General features: G+C 44.3%; 1 protein-coding gene across 1 annotated transcript in view; it reads left to right on the top strand.

Moving 5' to 3' along the window:
- Positions 1-15651, top strand: part of Mbtps1 (membrane bound transcription factor peptidase, site 1) — a 56165-nt gene that overhangs the window by 22280 nt on the left and 18234 nt on the right. The window contains exons 7-12 of the mRNA XM_005345747.3: positions 983-1099; positions 1559-1626; positions 5661-5763; positions 7563-7714; positions 9832-9993; positions 13883-14027. Coding sequence (XP_005345804.1) covers positions 983-1099; positions 1559-1626; positions 5661-5763; positions 7563-7714; positions 9832-9993; positions 13883-14027 — 747 coding nt within the window. The remainder of the gene's footprint in view (positions 1-982; positions 1100-1558; positions 1627-5660; positions 5764-7562; positions 7715-9831; positions 9994-13882; positions 14028-15651) is intronic.

Raw genomic sequence — 15651 nt, 5'->3', positions numbered from 1 at the left:
TGTAGACCAGGCTGGTCTCGAACTCACAGAGATCCACCTACCTCTGCCTCCCGAGTGCTGGGATTAAAGGCATGCGCCACCACCGCCCGGCTTATTTTTAAATTTTATTTTTGAGCTTTAGCACATCAAAAAGAAGCACAGTGATGACACCTGTTCCTTCCAGTGGCTTTCAGCTCACTCCCCAGCCTCCCTGTGGGGAGTGTTCTTTGCTTCTTATGTTGCCTCATAGGATTTTTTTTTCATGTAGCATACAGTTTAACTTTTTAAAGAAGCTTTCAAGATACTCTTTCTTACTGCACTACTCTGCCCACTGTGAACTTGGTTTTGTGTTTTTGTTGTTGGTTGGTTGGTTGGTTTTTGCTTTTGAGATAGTATAGCCCTAGTCTAGTCTGGAACTCACTATGTAGCCCAGGCTGGCCTGAGACTCATGGGAGTCCAGCCTCTTAAATGCCTGGATTACTGTTGTGAGCCACTTTGCCTGGCTTAGCTTGAATCTAAACAAACAGGTAGAAGTAGTATTTTGAAAAACAGTTTCATTTACATAACATAAGGAAAGCATAACACTGGTGTGGTGGTATGATACTCTGATGCAACCGTGGTTGCTCTTGTTTGTCCTTCAGTCTTTTAGGCATGAAGGGTGTTAGACAGGTGCCTTAAACTGTAGAAATGCTTGACGTGACAGCAGTGTCTTAGAACGGGTCCTTTATAAGGGCAGTAAGAAGCTCAGGTTGGTCCTAAAAGGCATGCTTTAAGGTAGACAGTTGCTTGTTACCCTCTGAGGGGAGACACAGCATACAGCACAGTCCTTCCTTGGGTCTAGTTAGAGGACTTAGTTTGTGGGTATAATGTTTACATTCTAAAGCATTTTTACTTGGGATTTGTCCCCATGCTTTGAAGAGTATGCTTGTCCTTAGAAACCAGAGCTGTCACAGCTCTTTACACTTCTGCTGAGACCCTCAGAGAACTGTTTCAATTTAACCAGGTGTCTTACACATCTTGGTTTTTGGACGCCTTCAACTATGCCATCCTAAAGAAGATTGACGTTCTAAACCTTAGCATCGGCGGTCCTGACTTCATGGATCATCCCTTTGTTGATAAGGTTGGTCATCAAGTCACCACACAAGGGCGGTATGTTGTGTGACAACTACTGTGCTTTTATGTCCTGAGGTGTATGTCATTCTGCTAAGGAAAGACCTTCTTTGTGAAACAGATGGTTAATGACATGAACTTTAGAAGCCTGCATGTTGCAACCTAGTGTGCTAGAGGCCTGGGAGCAGGTATTTTTAAGGAGCATTGCTGTTTCCCTGGTGCCTTGATGCCTTTCTTTTAAGTCTGCACTCTGTTTTCCTGAGCCTGGCCTCTGGGCCAGTGTGCTGTGCATTCGCCAGCCCCAGGTTCATGGGGTTGTCCTCCAAAACTGTCCTGATTGCCCATCCCACTGAGCCTCCCACTGCCTTAAAGGGGGCTCCTTTCTTGGGCGTACTTGGAGAAGTTCCAGAGTTTCTGGGACAGTGACTTGTTGATAGTAGTGTTAACCAAATTCTTGGTTATTTTGTAGGTATGGGAATTAACAGCTAACAATGTAATCATGGTTTCTGCTATCGGCAATGATGGGCCTCTTTATGGGTAAGTAATCCCAGTAGGTTAACCTGAAGGATTCTTAGTCCCCTGAAGTAACTGAGTCTTTAGTTTGTGTGTCTTTGTATGTGTCCTTGTTTATATCTGTCTAAAGTTTGTTAGATTTTTAATTAAAATAAAAAAGAATTCACAGTGACCCCTTCCTTAATCCTTATCACCTGCTTCAACAATTGTAAATGGAAGCCAGTCTTTTTTATGTTAATTGAAAACTTAGCTGTAGTTTAGAGGCCTGAAAGTTCTATTCTGCCCTTCTCTTCCCCTCAAAATAGAATGGATCTGGGTAAATGGCTCAGTTGACCAAGTGCTTGCCACGTCAGCATGAAGAACTGAATTTGGATTCCCAGCACTTAAATAAAAAGCTAGGTGTGGCTACATGTACCTATTACCCCTAGCACTAGCTTTAGGAATGAAGAGTGGATGATCCTTGGGGCTTGCTGGCCAGCTAGTCTAACCAGATGAACTTCGGTTCAGTGAGAGGCCCTGCTTCAGAAAATAAGTTAGAGAACATTGGAGGAAGACCCTCAGTGTTGCTCCTCATCTCCACAACACATGTGAGCATGTATATCTACATACATACCCACATGTACTAAAATGTAAATATGTTCCACACACAAACACAAAAGTTAATCAGGAGGCTGGGCATGGTGTCATATACCTGTAATTCCAGTACTTGGGAGGCTTTGGAGGCAGGAGGATCAGTTGTTCAAGTTCAGCCTGGACTATATAAGACCCTACTTCAAAGAAAACAAGACAATAATTAGGATAGGGGGTTTGTTAGGGACAAGTGAGTTCTGAGTATTTTTCGAGACTGTGTATAGCACATTGATTAAAAGGTAAATGGATGAATGTCTGCCTGTCCCAAAAGAACGAGTGTAAACACAGCAAGACTCATGTCCTGGGTGCCTGATGCAAACATAGATGGTTGGGGTTGACAAGGTCAGTTGGGAGAACAGCAGAAGATAGAGTCAAGGTGTGCCATATGTCGGTTCTTGAAAATTAAAGCAGTGTGAAATATGAAACACTCCCCACTGAAAAATTCAGCCTGCTGGGTGTGGTGACACATACCTTTAATCCCTGGTGGATCTCTGTGAGTTTGAGGCCAGCCTGGTCTACATAGTGAGTTCCAGGACATCCAGGGTTATGTAGACAGACCCTCTTTAAAAAACCCAATAAACAAACAAAAACACCTGGGGTCTCAGTTCTCTCCCTATAGCTCTGGCTTTCCTTCTATAGATGACATTCGTAAGCAATCTCTGGGCGCATTTCTGTTGTAGAGTGCTTGTTACCCTCAGCCACAGACTACTCAGAATGGGTGCAGTTCAGTACTGGAACCAAGTGTGTAAGGTGACCTCAGAGAAAAGAGAAGATGCCAGGAATGTGACTTACATGCCTATGTACAGCTGTGTATATACATTCGTTTGTTCATATTGCATTTGGTGCTCTTACGGAGGGAGGACAGGGTGTCTGGAGGACAAAGCATCCAGAGCATAGGACAAGGTCAGTGATGTGAAGTGGGTGTTTATGTGGCAGTCCTGTAGTGCGCCTGGTGTACACACTGTCCCTTTTAAAAGTTCACAATTCTTGATGTGTTGAAATTTATAAAATGTTAAGTAGCATGAACGGCCCTAAGTACCTTTTCTGTAGCAAACACCAGCTCTTGGGGCATCTGGTGTCAGCTCCTCTTGTCTCTTTTTATGTGTTCTCCCTGATGCCACTTCTCTCATTTTTGACAGCCCCAGTCAATTCAGAATCACCTGGGTTGTCAGTTTCCTGGACCCTCTTCCTGTCTTTAGACTTCCTTACCCTGACTGTTTCAGCATGAACAGGAGTGGAACCTTAGGCATGACTAGACAGGTTTGATGGGGCTTATCTAGGCTGAGCACCTTCCATTTTGAGCCCTGGCCTTACTGCTTGTCCCAGGGTCCTGAGCCTGCTCTTTAGGTGTTGTGCAGGTGATGCTAACACACAAGGAGAGCCCTGACTGGCAGCTGCTGCTTCTTTCCTTTGGTCTGTTTTATTGCTGTGCAAGCCAATATTGCAGCAGTTTTCTAGTAGACAGATGTGCCTAATGGGCAAATACACATTGTTCTTTGAAAGTCTAGCTGGGATTGGCAAACTTCCTCAGAGGTCAGAGAGTAAATAGTGTAGGCTTTGTGGTCAGATGGTCTCATCACAGAGGCGAAGAGAAAGCAGCAGGAAGATGGGGAAATGGACAAGCTTGGCCATGTCCTACTAAAGCTATGTGTACAGAAACAGGTGTGGCACCTGATTTGTACCATGATAGTTTGCCTGCTCTTTGCCAGAACTTTTTGACCCATGCATATCCTCCTTGGGTCTGGTTCCCACCTGTGTCTTCAGTAGAAGCAATTGAAGTTTCTCTCTACTGTCTCTGCTGCTGATCCTCCTGTTGATACTGCCTGTCCTTTATTATGCTATTCTGTCATCCTGACTGCCTTATGACACAGGCCCTTTCTGAACCACTGCTGCTGTTACGGGTAGTCACCTCTGAGAGCTTCTGATCTGTGAGTTGTGAAATTAGTATAAATGAGAAGGAAAATCTTGTGGAATGGCCGTGTGGGCTTGCTGATGTGCTCACAGAACTCATGGATCTGGGCATCTTCTCTCTGCAGCAGTGGCAAGTGGCCCGTCCCTGTGTCCTAGTTCATGAAAAGTTACCATTTTACAGCTTGGCATGGGAGGAGTGCTCCTGTTGCTAGTCAGAGGATGGAGTGTGCCCTGGAAGTGAGGTGGGCAGCCCCTGTTTTCTTTACCAGGAGCTCTGGATTCTGCACTCTTAACCCTGAAACTTATAAAAGTTAGTCTACAGCTGGAGTCACCCTCCTTTTCAGTCCTAACAGGGCTTCTTTATTTCCTGGCCAGGCCCTCTCAGTGCCTCATTATTTTTTTAAGGGTTGAGATTTAGGGATTAACACATTGAGGGAGATGGGAAGTGGCGATTCTCTGCTGACTTCAGTAGGAGGTCCTGCCATGTGCTTTTGTTAGCCTCTGTTCCTTACCTTCTTGGAAATGTGCAGACTTGCAGCATCACTGGGTGAGAAGCTCTCTGCTGCCTCTGAGTGGCTACTTGGTTACAGAGTAGCATTGACTGAGTGAGCTTTGAGCCTCTGAAAACTCTAGAATCTTGCTGCACATCCTTGAAACCTCTGGGAATCAGTTGTGATTTGATTATCAGGGTTATTGGAACAGAGCTGTCATGTGTGAAGCTCTTAAGTGTGCCTGCTTTCCAACCAGCTTCATCTTGACTTTGTAATATAAATCTTTTTAGACAGCTCTAGCTGACCCAGAATTCACTGTATAAACCAGGCTCACTGTATAGACCAGGCTGGCCTCTACCTGCCTCTGCCTCTTGAGTGCTGGAGTTAAAAGGAGTGCACCACTATGCCTGGCTATGACCTAAACTTTTTTCAGTTTTTTTACTATAGCTTTTTGTGCAGATCTACTGCCATGAGGTCCTGGCATATGTCTGTCATCTTAGGACTCAAGATTGCATGGTGATGTTAGCTGTCCTCACGTTCTCTTGAGAAAGTGCCATGCATACTGTTGGTCTACTGTGGCAACACAACCATGGATCTGGGCTATCTTAGGTAGTGTGTGTTCTGGTGAAAGGCAAAATAATCAACTCCAGCATGGTGTGAGAACATGTTAGGTGAGTGAGAAATCAATGTGTGTGCTCTGGAGAAGTCCATAGTCAGGACAGATCCAGGGACTCCAGGGAGGAGAAATCCTCAAATGGGCCCATCCATGAGTTAGGTGGCAAAGAGAGAGAAGCAAATGGCCTTCCATATAAGAGGCTACAGCATGAGAGTGCAGCAGTGTGACATTTCACAGGACAGCTCTGAGGAGTAGCCTTCCGTCAAAGCTGTACACATCTTGTGCAGAAGAACCTAAGATATGGCCTTGGATTTTTCTGGGACTGCTTGACCTGGTTTGAATTAATTCATTTTAAATTATTTTTCTCCCTCCCCCCTTTTCTCTTTTTTCTTTTGTATGTCTCAATTTAGCACTCTGAATAACCCTGCTGATCAGATGGATGTGATTGGAGTGGGTGGCATTGACTTTGAAGATAACATCGCCCGCTTTTCTTCCAGGGGAATGACTACCTGGGTATGCTTTTCTATATTAGCCTAATGTGACTCTCAGAGTCTTTGATCTATAGCCCTGACCTGTGTTTGTCAGTGCACAGGCAGAGAAGTAGCCCAGGCTGTGGTATGTGCACACAAATACCCAGCCACACACCTACATACCCCAGCAGCAGCAGCAACACACATCAGGCTCCTTTGGTGTTAACCATCTTAATTCAGTGAGTTGAGTTGCCTTGAAGATCCAGGGGGATTCTGAAGGACATTTCCCAGTTCTAGTCTTCAGAAGCTCACATGTAGGTGAAGAGGACTCAGTTGTCAAAAAATAGGAGAAAGACAGCAACTCTCCTCATTACAAGCTCAGATTTATCTTTGGTCTTAAGAAGTCAGTTCCGAGGATGATGGGAGAACACTGGCTGCCAAGTGCCAGACCTCAGGTTCCATCCTTTAAAGTGAAAGCCCAGTAAGAATAGTTAGTGTCCATCCTGCCGACAGTGTCACTGCATTTACCCCCTCTCATGTTAGTGATTCATCGGTATCAGAATGTTAGTGACTGAGCTGCATGTGATTTGATTGTGCATCACGTCACTTCTTTTCTTCAGTGTGGTTCAGAATTAGATGTTCCCTCAGAGCACTACCCCGTTGTGTTAACCTTCAAGAGGTGTCTGGGGAGCACCTGTCCATAGTGTTTTATGGGGTCAGGTCATGTCTCACCGCTCTAATTTCTGCTAAGCTCTGGGAGATCTCAAGAAGGACCCAGAAAGATTCATACCTTTCTCTTGTCAGCATCAGTCTGTAGCTCCCTGAGTAAGTGCCTTCCCAACTGTACATGGTGCCATGCCCTTGGCCTCAGTGGCTACCGAGAAATCTGTGGAGCTGTGGCCAATGGTGTCTTCACCCTTTGCTTGTTCTTGTACACTCCTTTTGTGACTGCCTGGGAAAGGTTTTCCTTTCAAATAGGTTAGGTTACTTTTTCTTAACAGAATATAGTAAATTCTTGGCCAGGCATGGTGGCACATACTTGTAATCCCAGCACTGAGAAGACTAGAATAAAAGATCACAAATAAGTTCAAGTCTAGTGTGGGCTACCCAGCAAAACCATGTCTAGAGATACAGAGAGAAGCTGCGGCAGGGGGTGGGGGAGAGAAAGTTGGTTTAAAATTTTTTTTTATTTTTTGTACGGGCCCACTTTTTAGATACTTGAAGGAGTGACGTCTAAAGGCATGCCCGTCCTCAGTGGTGCCTTACTCTTTGAAAGAGCAAGTCATAACTACATGCTGGTTTCTCTTATGAAGACACTTATATTTTTCGGTTTTAGTTTCCCTAGTTCTCTGATGTTGCTTAGATTATCAGAAGGTAGAGCAGGCTGCTGGTTCCCGCAGTGACAAGTCAGTGACTGCTTTCTGATCTGAGCAATTATTAAAATATCAGCAAAATGTTTTTCTTTGCTATTTTAATACTATACTTTTTGATAGTTTTCAAGGCATCGTTTCTCTGTGCAGCTCTAACTGTTGTGGACCTTGCTTTATAGACCAAGCTGTCCTCGAACTCACAGAGATCCAACCGCCTCTGTCTCCCAGGTACTGGGATTAAAGGCATATACCATCACTGCCTGGCTAATTTTAGTATTATAAAGCATACTAAAACTTTTTCATTTTCTGTGTTTTCACCAAAGCTTGTTTTCAGGTCACAGTGTATTTCAGACTCAAACCAGCATCTTTTTGAGAAGATGACTGTTTAAATCTAACTGGTTTTATTCACACATAACCCTCCACGGCTAAGGGCTATAGATGTGATAAGAAACCAAGCTACCCTTGTTTGTAGGAACTACCAGGAGGCTATGGTCGTGTGAAACCTGACATTGTCACCTATGGTGCCGGAGTGCGGGGTTCCGGTGTGAAAGGGGGCTGCCGGGCACTCTCGGGGACCAGTGTCGCTTCCCCAGTCGTTGCTGGGGCTGTCACCTTGTTAGTAAGGTGAGTATTATTCAGCTGACCTTTGTTTCCTCTGCTCCCTCATTTCCCACAGGAGGCAGGATTCCCTCTGTGTGCTAGCTGGAAGCTGGAGTAAACCAGAAAGCCCTGAGGGGCCCATATCTATTGCCATCTGTGGCTCCATGATGGAGATATGTTTGTGTGATGGGCTGGACTTCATTCTTGCAATATGTGTGTGTCAGGCAAGGACATGAAGTATGCAAGTTTCCTTGCTGAACCCTCCATTTCCTTAGCAAGACATATTTTTTTCTTAAGTAAGTTCTGTGCAGATTTACCATCTATAGCATTATATCATGGGACACAAAGAATAACTGGTTTCTGCTGTGAAGCAAGTTATAGTCATCACCTCACATTTTGTTTCCATGCTCTTAGCTAAGGAGCTGTGAAGCCACTTAGGTCCTGACAGCCAACCACTTTCCTTGATGACTTACGAGTGTCTCTGTGCCACGCATTCTGTCATGTTGAATCTCATCTGTAGTTGGAGTGGAGCTTAGTCCTCGACCCTTCCTCCTGCAGGTGATGAAACTAGAAGCAGTTTCTAAAATGTGGTAGAACAGTTTTGAAGCACGCCCCTGCATGTGGTCAGATGGGCCATGCTCCCCGTTTCTTAGTTATGTCTTTGAAGTGCTTGCATTTCCTGACATTAGGCTTGCACCTTCTCTAGTTGAGCTCTTTATTGAGGTATTATATTGTAATAATGCAAACATGTATACACAAACACACAAACCTCTACATAGTTGAAATTTGTGTTCTATGCTCATTTTATAATTAAGCAAATTTCATGTTGGTATACGTTATTAATAATGTTGACGGGAGCAGTCTGTCTCTTGCTTGATCTTCCCTTATAGGTCAGAGCCAGGTCTTTGAAAGTGACAGCACTACCTAGAAATAAGTGTGTGCCTTCTGGAAGCACTGCTTCCCTCCACAGTGAAACAGCAGAAGAGGGAAGGCAGTCTTGCACTTGCTTGGTTCACTCACACTTCTATATGTCCTGAGTAAAGGGAACTGCACAGGTTTTTGTTTCTAGTGCTGTGGATTCTAGAAACAGAAAATACTGGTCTGGTTTTTCCTATCACATAATTGTTAGCAGGAAGCCTGGCTTCCTACTTCTCTGTAGAGTCCATCTGTCTCTGCCAAGTGAGTGGGAAGGCGAGTAGGCTGTGTTTGCCGTTCCCAGTAGCAGCTCTCAACACAGGCGGGTTCAGCATTGAGGGAGCCTTTACCTCACCTCTTCACATCAGATGCCATTGTGGTTATAGGAGCCGGTGGTGTGGAAGAAGCTGTTCAGTGGGGAAGTGGAGCCCACTGACCTGTAACTTCTAGTAGTACCCATTCCTCATGAAGAGCTGACCTCACTGTCTGTACTGTCTGGTTACCTCTCAGATCAGCCTCCATCACTAGTTAATATTTAGGGTTCTAAGTAGGAGACTTAAGTTTTCCATTTTTACCTGCCAAATGCTCCCACAATCTAGTCACTAAAACTTACTTGTATGTGACACACAGGTAAGAAAATATGAACATTTCAGAGTTATAGTGAGCCAAGCTGGCCAAACAAGGCTACATGTTAGTGTGTTGAGGTGCAGTCTAATGATGGCGTGTTCACAGTGACCTGAGGCCTCCAAATCCCAAACCAAAAACAAGGGCTGGCACTGGAGGTAATGGTCCTCCTTCACCCTATACCTCCTGCTCACCTCACATTGGGTCCCTTTCCAGTATCTACCTGTGTTCCTTTCCATCTCCCAGCCAGCTGGTGTCCCTCTCTTGGGACGCCACACCTCTTTGATGGTTTTGCCTCCTGCAACCTGTGTGACTAATTTATTCAGATTATCAGGAAACTGTATTATTCATGCATTTTGTATAAATAGGCATGAGCCTACAAAGTCACGGATGAGAAAAGTTGTGTGGAGATAATGAGTGGTCAGGCCTGACATAGGACCCATTGAGGTCATGGTATTCTCATCTCATGGCTCCACTGGACCAGGAAGTCCTGCTAGATATAAAACATACTGCAGGCTCCATCCTTTTGCAGATTGGAGGCAGTTTGGTTTTTTATCTTCCACTAAGAGAAAAGTGAGCAAATAATGTTTCTCTTCTCCCAGCACAGTGCAGAATCGGGAGCTAGTGAATCCTGCCAGTGTGAAACAAGCCCTGATTGCATCAGCCCGGAGGCTTCCTGGTGTCAACATGTTTGAGCAAGGCCATGGCAAGCTGGATCTGCTGCGAGCCTATCAGATCCTCAGCAGCTACAAACCACAGGCAAGGTGGGTATGTGCTGGCATCCTCAGTAGGGTTTTCTTATCCTTGGCCCTTGGGGCTCCTGTCCACATAATAAGAGCCTAACATCGGGAGTGATGGCCCCACACTAAGGCTTAGCCATAAGGTTGTGAGCTGCTTTTGCCAGGTGCTGCCTGCAAAAACCCTGGCTTCTGTTGACACAGTGACACTATATTACCTTAATGGATGTGGCAAAAGAATGATTTCCATTTCTTTTAACACTTTTGAAACAACTTAGGTTTGCAGAAAATTTGCAAAAATAGAATTGTCATATACTGTTTGCCTAGCTTCCCCGATGAGGCAGGGATAATAGCTTAGCTGAACTGACACAACTGTTGAAAGTCATGTGTAACACTGGCCTCTGTAAATAAGGTCTCTGTAGCCACTCAGACACTACATTTACCCTTGTCTTTTTTTCCTGTTGGGGTTCCAGGCCCTGCAGTGTGATTTGTTAACCTGGTCTCCGACCCCTGGCAGTTTGTGTGTTGTCATTTATGCTTTGACTCTTGGAGCAAAGAGTTAGTTGCTTATATTGCAGATTGTCTCCAATGGGTTTATCTTCTGTTTTCTCATGATTGGTCTGAGGCTGTTTTTCACCAAAACTTTTTTTTCGCCTTTTATTTTAGGACGATTTTAGAGTTATATCAGAGTTTCACAAATAGTCCTGAGAACCCAGAAGTTCTCCTCCTAACTTCCCTTAATGTTGGCATCTTAATGGCACCAGCTCAAGCCACCCAGTCTGGAATGCCAGTATACTGTGTCCCACACAGGCCCTTCTAGTCCAAGACCTCTTGGAGTACTTTTGTTCTCTGGACTCTCGATGTCAGTTCACTGCTCTGTCCATATGCCACTGCCACTCTGTTGTGTTGAGAGCTTTTATTTGTGTTTTAATGTAGTAGTGCTGGTCTCTTTTGTTCATCTTCTTGGCTCTTCTTGAAGGTTTTTTTCTTTGTGTGGCTTTTCATAGGAATTAGGCTCATTTATAAGAAAACTTGATAGCATTTTTATTGGTTTACAAGCTTAAATCAGCCAAAGAGGAATGGTTTGTTTTAATATGTCTTTAATTGTGTTTGTGGGGATTGGGAATGTTGTGCATGTGAGTGCAGTTCCCACAGAGGCCAGAAGAGGGCATCCAACCCCTTGAAAGTAGAGTTAGTAGACAGTTGTGAGCTGTCTGACATGGTTGCTGAAAACCAAACTTGGGGTCCTTTGCAAAACCATTCTCTTATGTGGATGGGTATTTTGTCTGCATGTATACCTGTCCACCACTTATGTGTAGTTCTGTGGGGTCCAGAAGAAGGTTTGCGACCCCTGGAACAGGAGTTACAGACCTACAGACCTTTGTTAGTTGCCATGTGGATGCTGGGACTCAAACTTGGATTCTCTGGAAGAACAGCTGGTGCTCTAACCGTTGAGACATCTCTCGAGTCCCAGTATTTGTTTATAACGGCTATGCCATGTTTGCAATAGCTGTACCATGCTCAGAATTACTGTGCCATTTGCTCAAGGTTTTGTGTCTCCCAAGAGATTTTACAGACTCCTGTAGGTCTCACATATTGCTTATAGGTCTCACATATTGCTTAGTAAGTTTAAGTGTTTTAATCTTTTTTATTGTCATTATTGCCAGGCTTTTTTCATTTGTTACAGCTTCTAGCTGGTTGATGTAATTCTTATAATTTAATATCCTGCTGTCTTGTGAATTATGTCTTGATTCAGTTTGCTTGTTGATTCTCTAGTTTTCCAGATATACTAACATATCATGTAATTGAAAACAGAGGTACATCTGTCTTTCTCACCAACCCTTAAGCCTTTTTTGGTACCAGAGATGCTAGAGACATGGCTCAGTGTTTAAGAGTGTGTAGTATTCTTATGAAGACCTGAGTGTGGTTCCCAGCGTCCATATTGGGTGTCTGATAGTTGTTAATAACTCCAGCTCCAGAGGGATCTGATGCCTCTAGCTTCTGCAGGCACCTGCAGTTGGTGCACATACCAACACACAGTCTCATACACATAATTAAAACTTTCTTAAAAATTTAAGGTCTTTGTTGGTTGTTGTGTAATGTCTCCAGTATAGTGCTGATAGCTTTGTCTGGGGGCAGTCGCCTCCCATGTGGCTCCTCAGTATTTCTTCACTGTATTCAGTGCTGCCTTTGGGACTCAGTGTAGGTTTTATCATAAGAATTTCTGGTTGATGGCTTTGTAGTGTTTCACACTCAGACCATGCTTGGGATTTTGTAGACTGTTTCAGCATTGATAAGATGCCTGTAGTTTAGACTTCCTGACATCAAATCATGAGTCTGAAACTGTACTGTTTGGCCGTGGTGTGCTGTTTTTTGTTGTTGTTGTTGTTTTGTGTGTGTGTGTGTGTGTGTGTGTGTGTTAATGAATTGTGCTTGTTCATGAATTCTTAGTTGAATCATAGTAGTTGGTTTTAACTATTCATGGAGTATAGGTACTTTTATGACTCAGACAATAGTAGCCATACAACCAGTCCCCAGGAGTAAGACTAGGTGATATTTATTAAAAATGGCTAAATGTAGCCGGGTGGTGGTGGTGCACACCTTTAATCCTAGTACTTGGGAGGCAGAGACAGGTGGATCTCTGTGAGTTCCAGATCTACAGGACAGCTCAAAAAAACCAAAAAAAAAAAAAAGAAGAAGAAGAAGAAGAAGAAGAAGAAGAAGAAGAAGAAGAAGAAGAAGAAGAAGAAGAAGAAGAAGAAGAAGAAAAAAAAGAAATGTTTAAATGTAGTACTTGTTGGTTAGAGTTTTCCATAGAAGTCAGGACACCCTTAAAGATGTTGGGGAAGCTAAGGAAATGACCCAATCTGTAAAGTACTTGCTGTGCCAGCATGAGATCATTCATTCAATCCCCAGAATATATATGAAAAAGCTGAATGCAGTGGCCCGTTCATAGAATCAGGAAGATCTGTAGCCTGCTGGTCAGTCTCTAACTGAATCTGTGAGACTCAGGTTCTGGTGTGACACCCTACCCCACAAAACAAGTTGAACATCCATCTATCCCGAAGAACACTATCTGAGGTTGACCTCTGTGTTCATATGCATTCCCACCTGTGCTCTTGAACATGAAAACATGTACACAAAGATAATGTTAGGATTTTACCTAGTAATTCAGTTTGCCCATATGTTCAAGATGAGTGCACCATTATGAGGTAAGCGAAGCAGAGAATAGAGCCATATGCCCACGGTGTGTCTGCTGTATCCACTTGCTGTGTTTCTTCCCATCTGCAGAGATCTCTGACACCAGTGCTTGTTAGGCATAGTGTTAACTTCACACTGATGCCTTTTAGACACAACCAATGAAAGTAAGTGCAGGATCATTGTGTCAGCACTTCTGTACTATCTCAGCCAGGCTGGGACCTCTCCAGCCTGAAAACTTTATGGGTCTCAGCTGAGGGTGTCTGGTACAGCAGAGCAAGAATACAGAGGGACCCTGCTGTAAGCGAGGAAGACAACTGGTGAGCAGGGTGTCTGGAAGAATCCAGACTTAGGCTTCCTATGCTTCCCCTTCCTGCCCAGCCCCCAGGCGGGGTTTCACAGACCTGTCTGATTAAGCAGCAGGCTGCATCAGTACATGGGTGTGTTTCTGCCCAAGAAAGCCTCTTGCAACTTCAGTCCATGGTTTGCTACCATTGCAGCTGGCAGAGCCCCTGACTACAGAAGGTGGGAGGTGCTTCCTACTTACCTCTGCTGTTTACTCCCACAGTCAGGGAGCTGCATAGTGAGCACACCCCTAGGGCCAGCCAGGACAGCCGTACAGTATGCAGCTCCACTGTGCTACCTGTGCCTAGCTTGCTGCCTGCTTCCCCATTGCTTTCTGATGTGGTCTACACTAACACTCTCTTCGTTGTTTCAGCTTGAGTCCTAGTTACATCGACCTGACTGAGTGTCCCTACATGTGGCCCTACTGCTCCCAGCCCATCTACTATGGAGGAATGCCAACAATCGTTAATGTCACCATCCTCAATGGCATGGGAGTCACAGGAAGAATTGTGGATAAGGTGAAACTTCTCTGTGTGACATGGCCCAGACTTTTGTACCTCAGTTATCCCTCCTGAAGTTTAAAAAGGGTTAAATTGGGTGTGGTGCACACCTTTAGTCCTAGCACTTGGGAGGCAGAGGCAGGTGGATCTCTTAAGTTCAAGGCCAGCCTGGTCTATGGAGTGAGTTGTAGGACAGCCAGGGCTACATAATGAGACCCTGTCTTGGAAAGGGGGAGGGGTACTGCTTTCACCTGTTTAAGCTTCAGAGATGGTGGACAGCTCTTTCTCACACAGAAAATCATACCTGCTCCTCTACAGAAAAGTTGAGGCCTTAATTTATTCTCTGGCTTTGGCACCTGAATGTCAGAGAACATTTTAATTTTAACAGCCACTGACTGGTGAAAATGACTTTGTTCCTTAGTGAACATGAATAGGCCTTCATGTTTAGAAGGTCTGACCCTTGTTTTGAATTTTACTTTCATAGTTTTCTAACAACTCACTGTGTAGACATCACAGTGATAAAGGGTTGAGGGGGAAGCATAGAAGACTGACTTCCACCTCCAGTACTCAGCTGTTGTTTAAAACATTGCAACAGTATGTCATGTTGTCGTGTGTAGTGGGCAAAAATTTATTTCAGTTTTTTCGCTGTAATCATATGAAAATACAGCAGTGTACTGTCAGTGTCTCAGCATGATGGGGTGCTGGCTTATTTGGTTACTTGTGCTCTTGCTTGATCAGTTGTGTGGCTTTTACATGTAAATATTTTGCTGTTGCACACAAAGTTTTCTTCTGAGTTATTTCTTTTTTTAAATATTTATTTATTTATTATGCATACAATATTCTGTCTGTGTGCCTGTCTGAAGGCCAGAAGAAGGCACCAGACCTCTTTACAGATGGTTGTGAGCCACCATGTGGTTGCTGGGAATTGAACTCAGGACCTTTGGAAGAACAGGTAATGCTCTTAACCACTGAGCCATCTTTCCAGCCCTCTGAGTTATTTCTTTAGCTTGCAGTCCCTGGATAAGTCAGGGTGTGAATGTACTACAGTTGTTGGTGTGTACACCAAATTCTCTCCAAGAGAGCTGTACCACTAGACTGCTGCTGTGGTGTTTATGGGGCGTCCGTACCATGTGTACCATGTCAGTTTTGTATTTCATGAGACTCTTTTCCGTTGTCAGTGTGTTGTTAGTATTCATATGACTATGCCAACATTACATTCAAGAATATTTCTGTCACCCCTAAAGACACCCATCAGCATTTATTCTGTCTTCCCTCCCCGGTCCCTGTGGCCGTCAGTCTGCTTTTTCTTTTTTGTATTAGAGATACATTCTGTATTTGTCTCTCTGTGTAGCCATCGCTGCCGTAGCCAGGCTGGCCTCAGACTTATAGAGATCCACCTACCTCTGCTTCCCAAATGCGAGGATTAAAGGTTATACCTGGTTCAGTCTGCTTTCCATCTCTTGGTTTGGCTGCTCTGCACAGTCCATACTAGAGGATTCGTGTGTGTCCTGCTGTGACTGGCTTTTCTCACTGAAAATGTTCTCAAGTTTCCTCATGCATCTTCCAGTGATTTACTCCTTTCTATGGCTGAGTGATAGCCATTTTGTGAATATTGCCGCCGCTGTTTTTTAGTGTGTGTGTG

This window comes from Microtus ochrogaster, chromosome 4 (genome assembly GCF_000317375.1).
Source record: "Microtus ochrogaster isolate Prairie Vole_2 chromosome 4, MicOch1.0, whole genome shotgun sequence".
Lineage (NCBI taxonomy): Eukaryota > Metazoa > Chordata > Mammalia > Rodentia > Cricetidae > Microtus > Microtus ochrogaster.
Note: the sequence above shows the minus strand (reverse complement) of the source record. Positions and strands in the feature narration are given on the sequence as shown.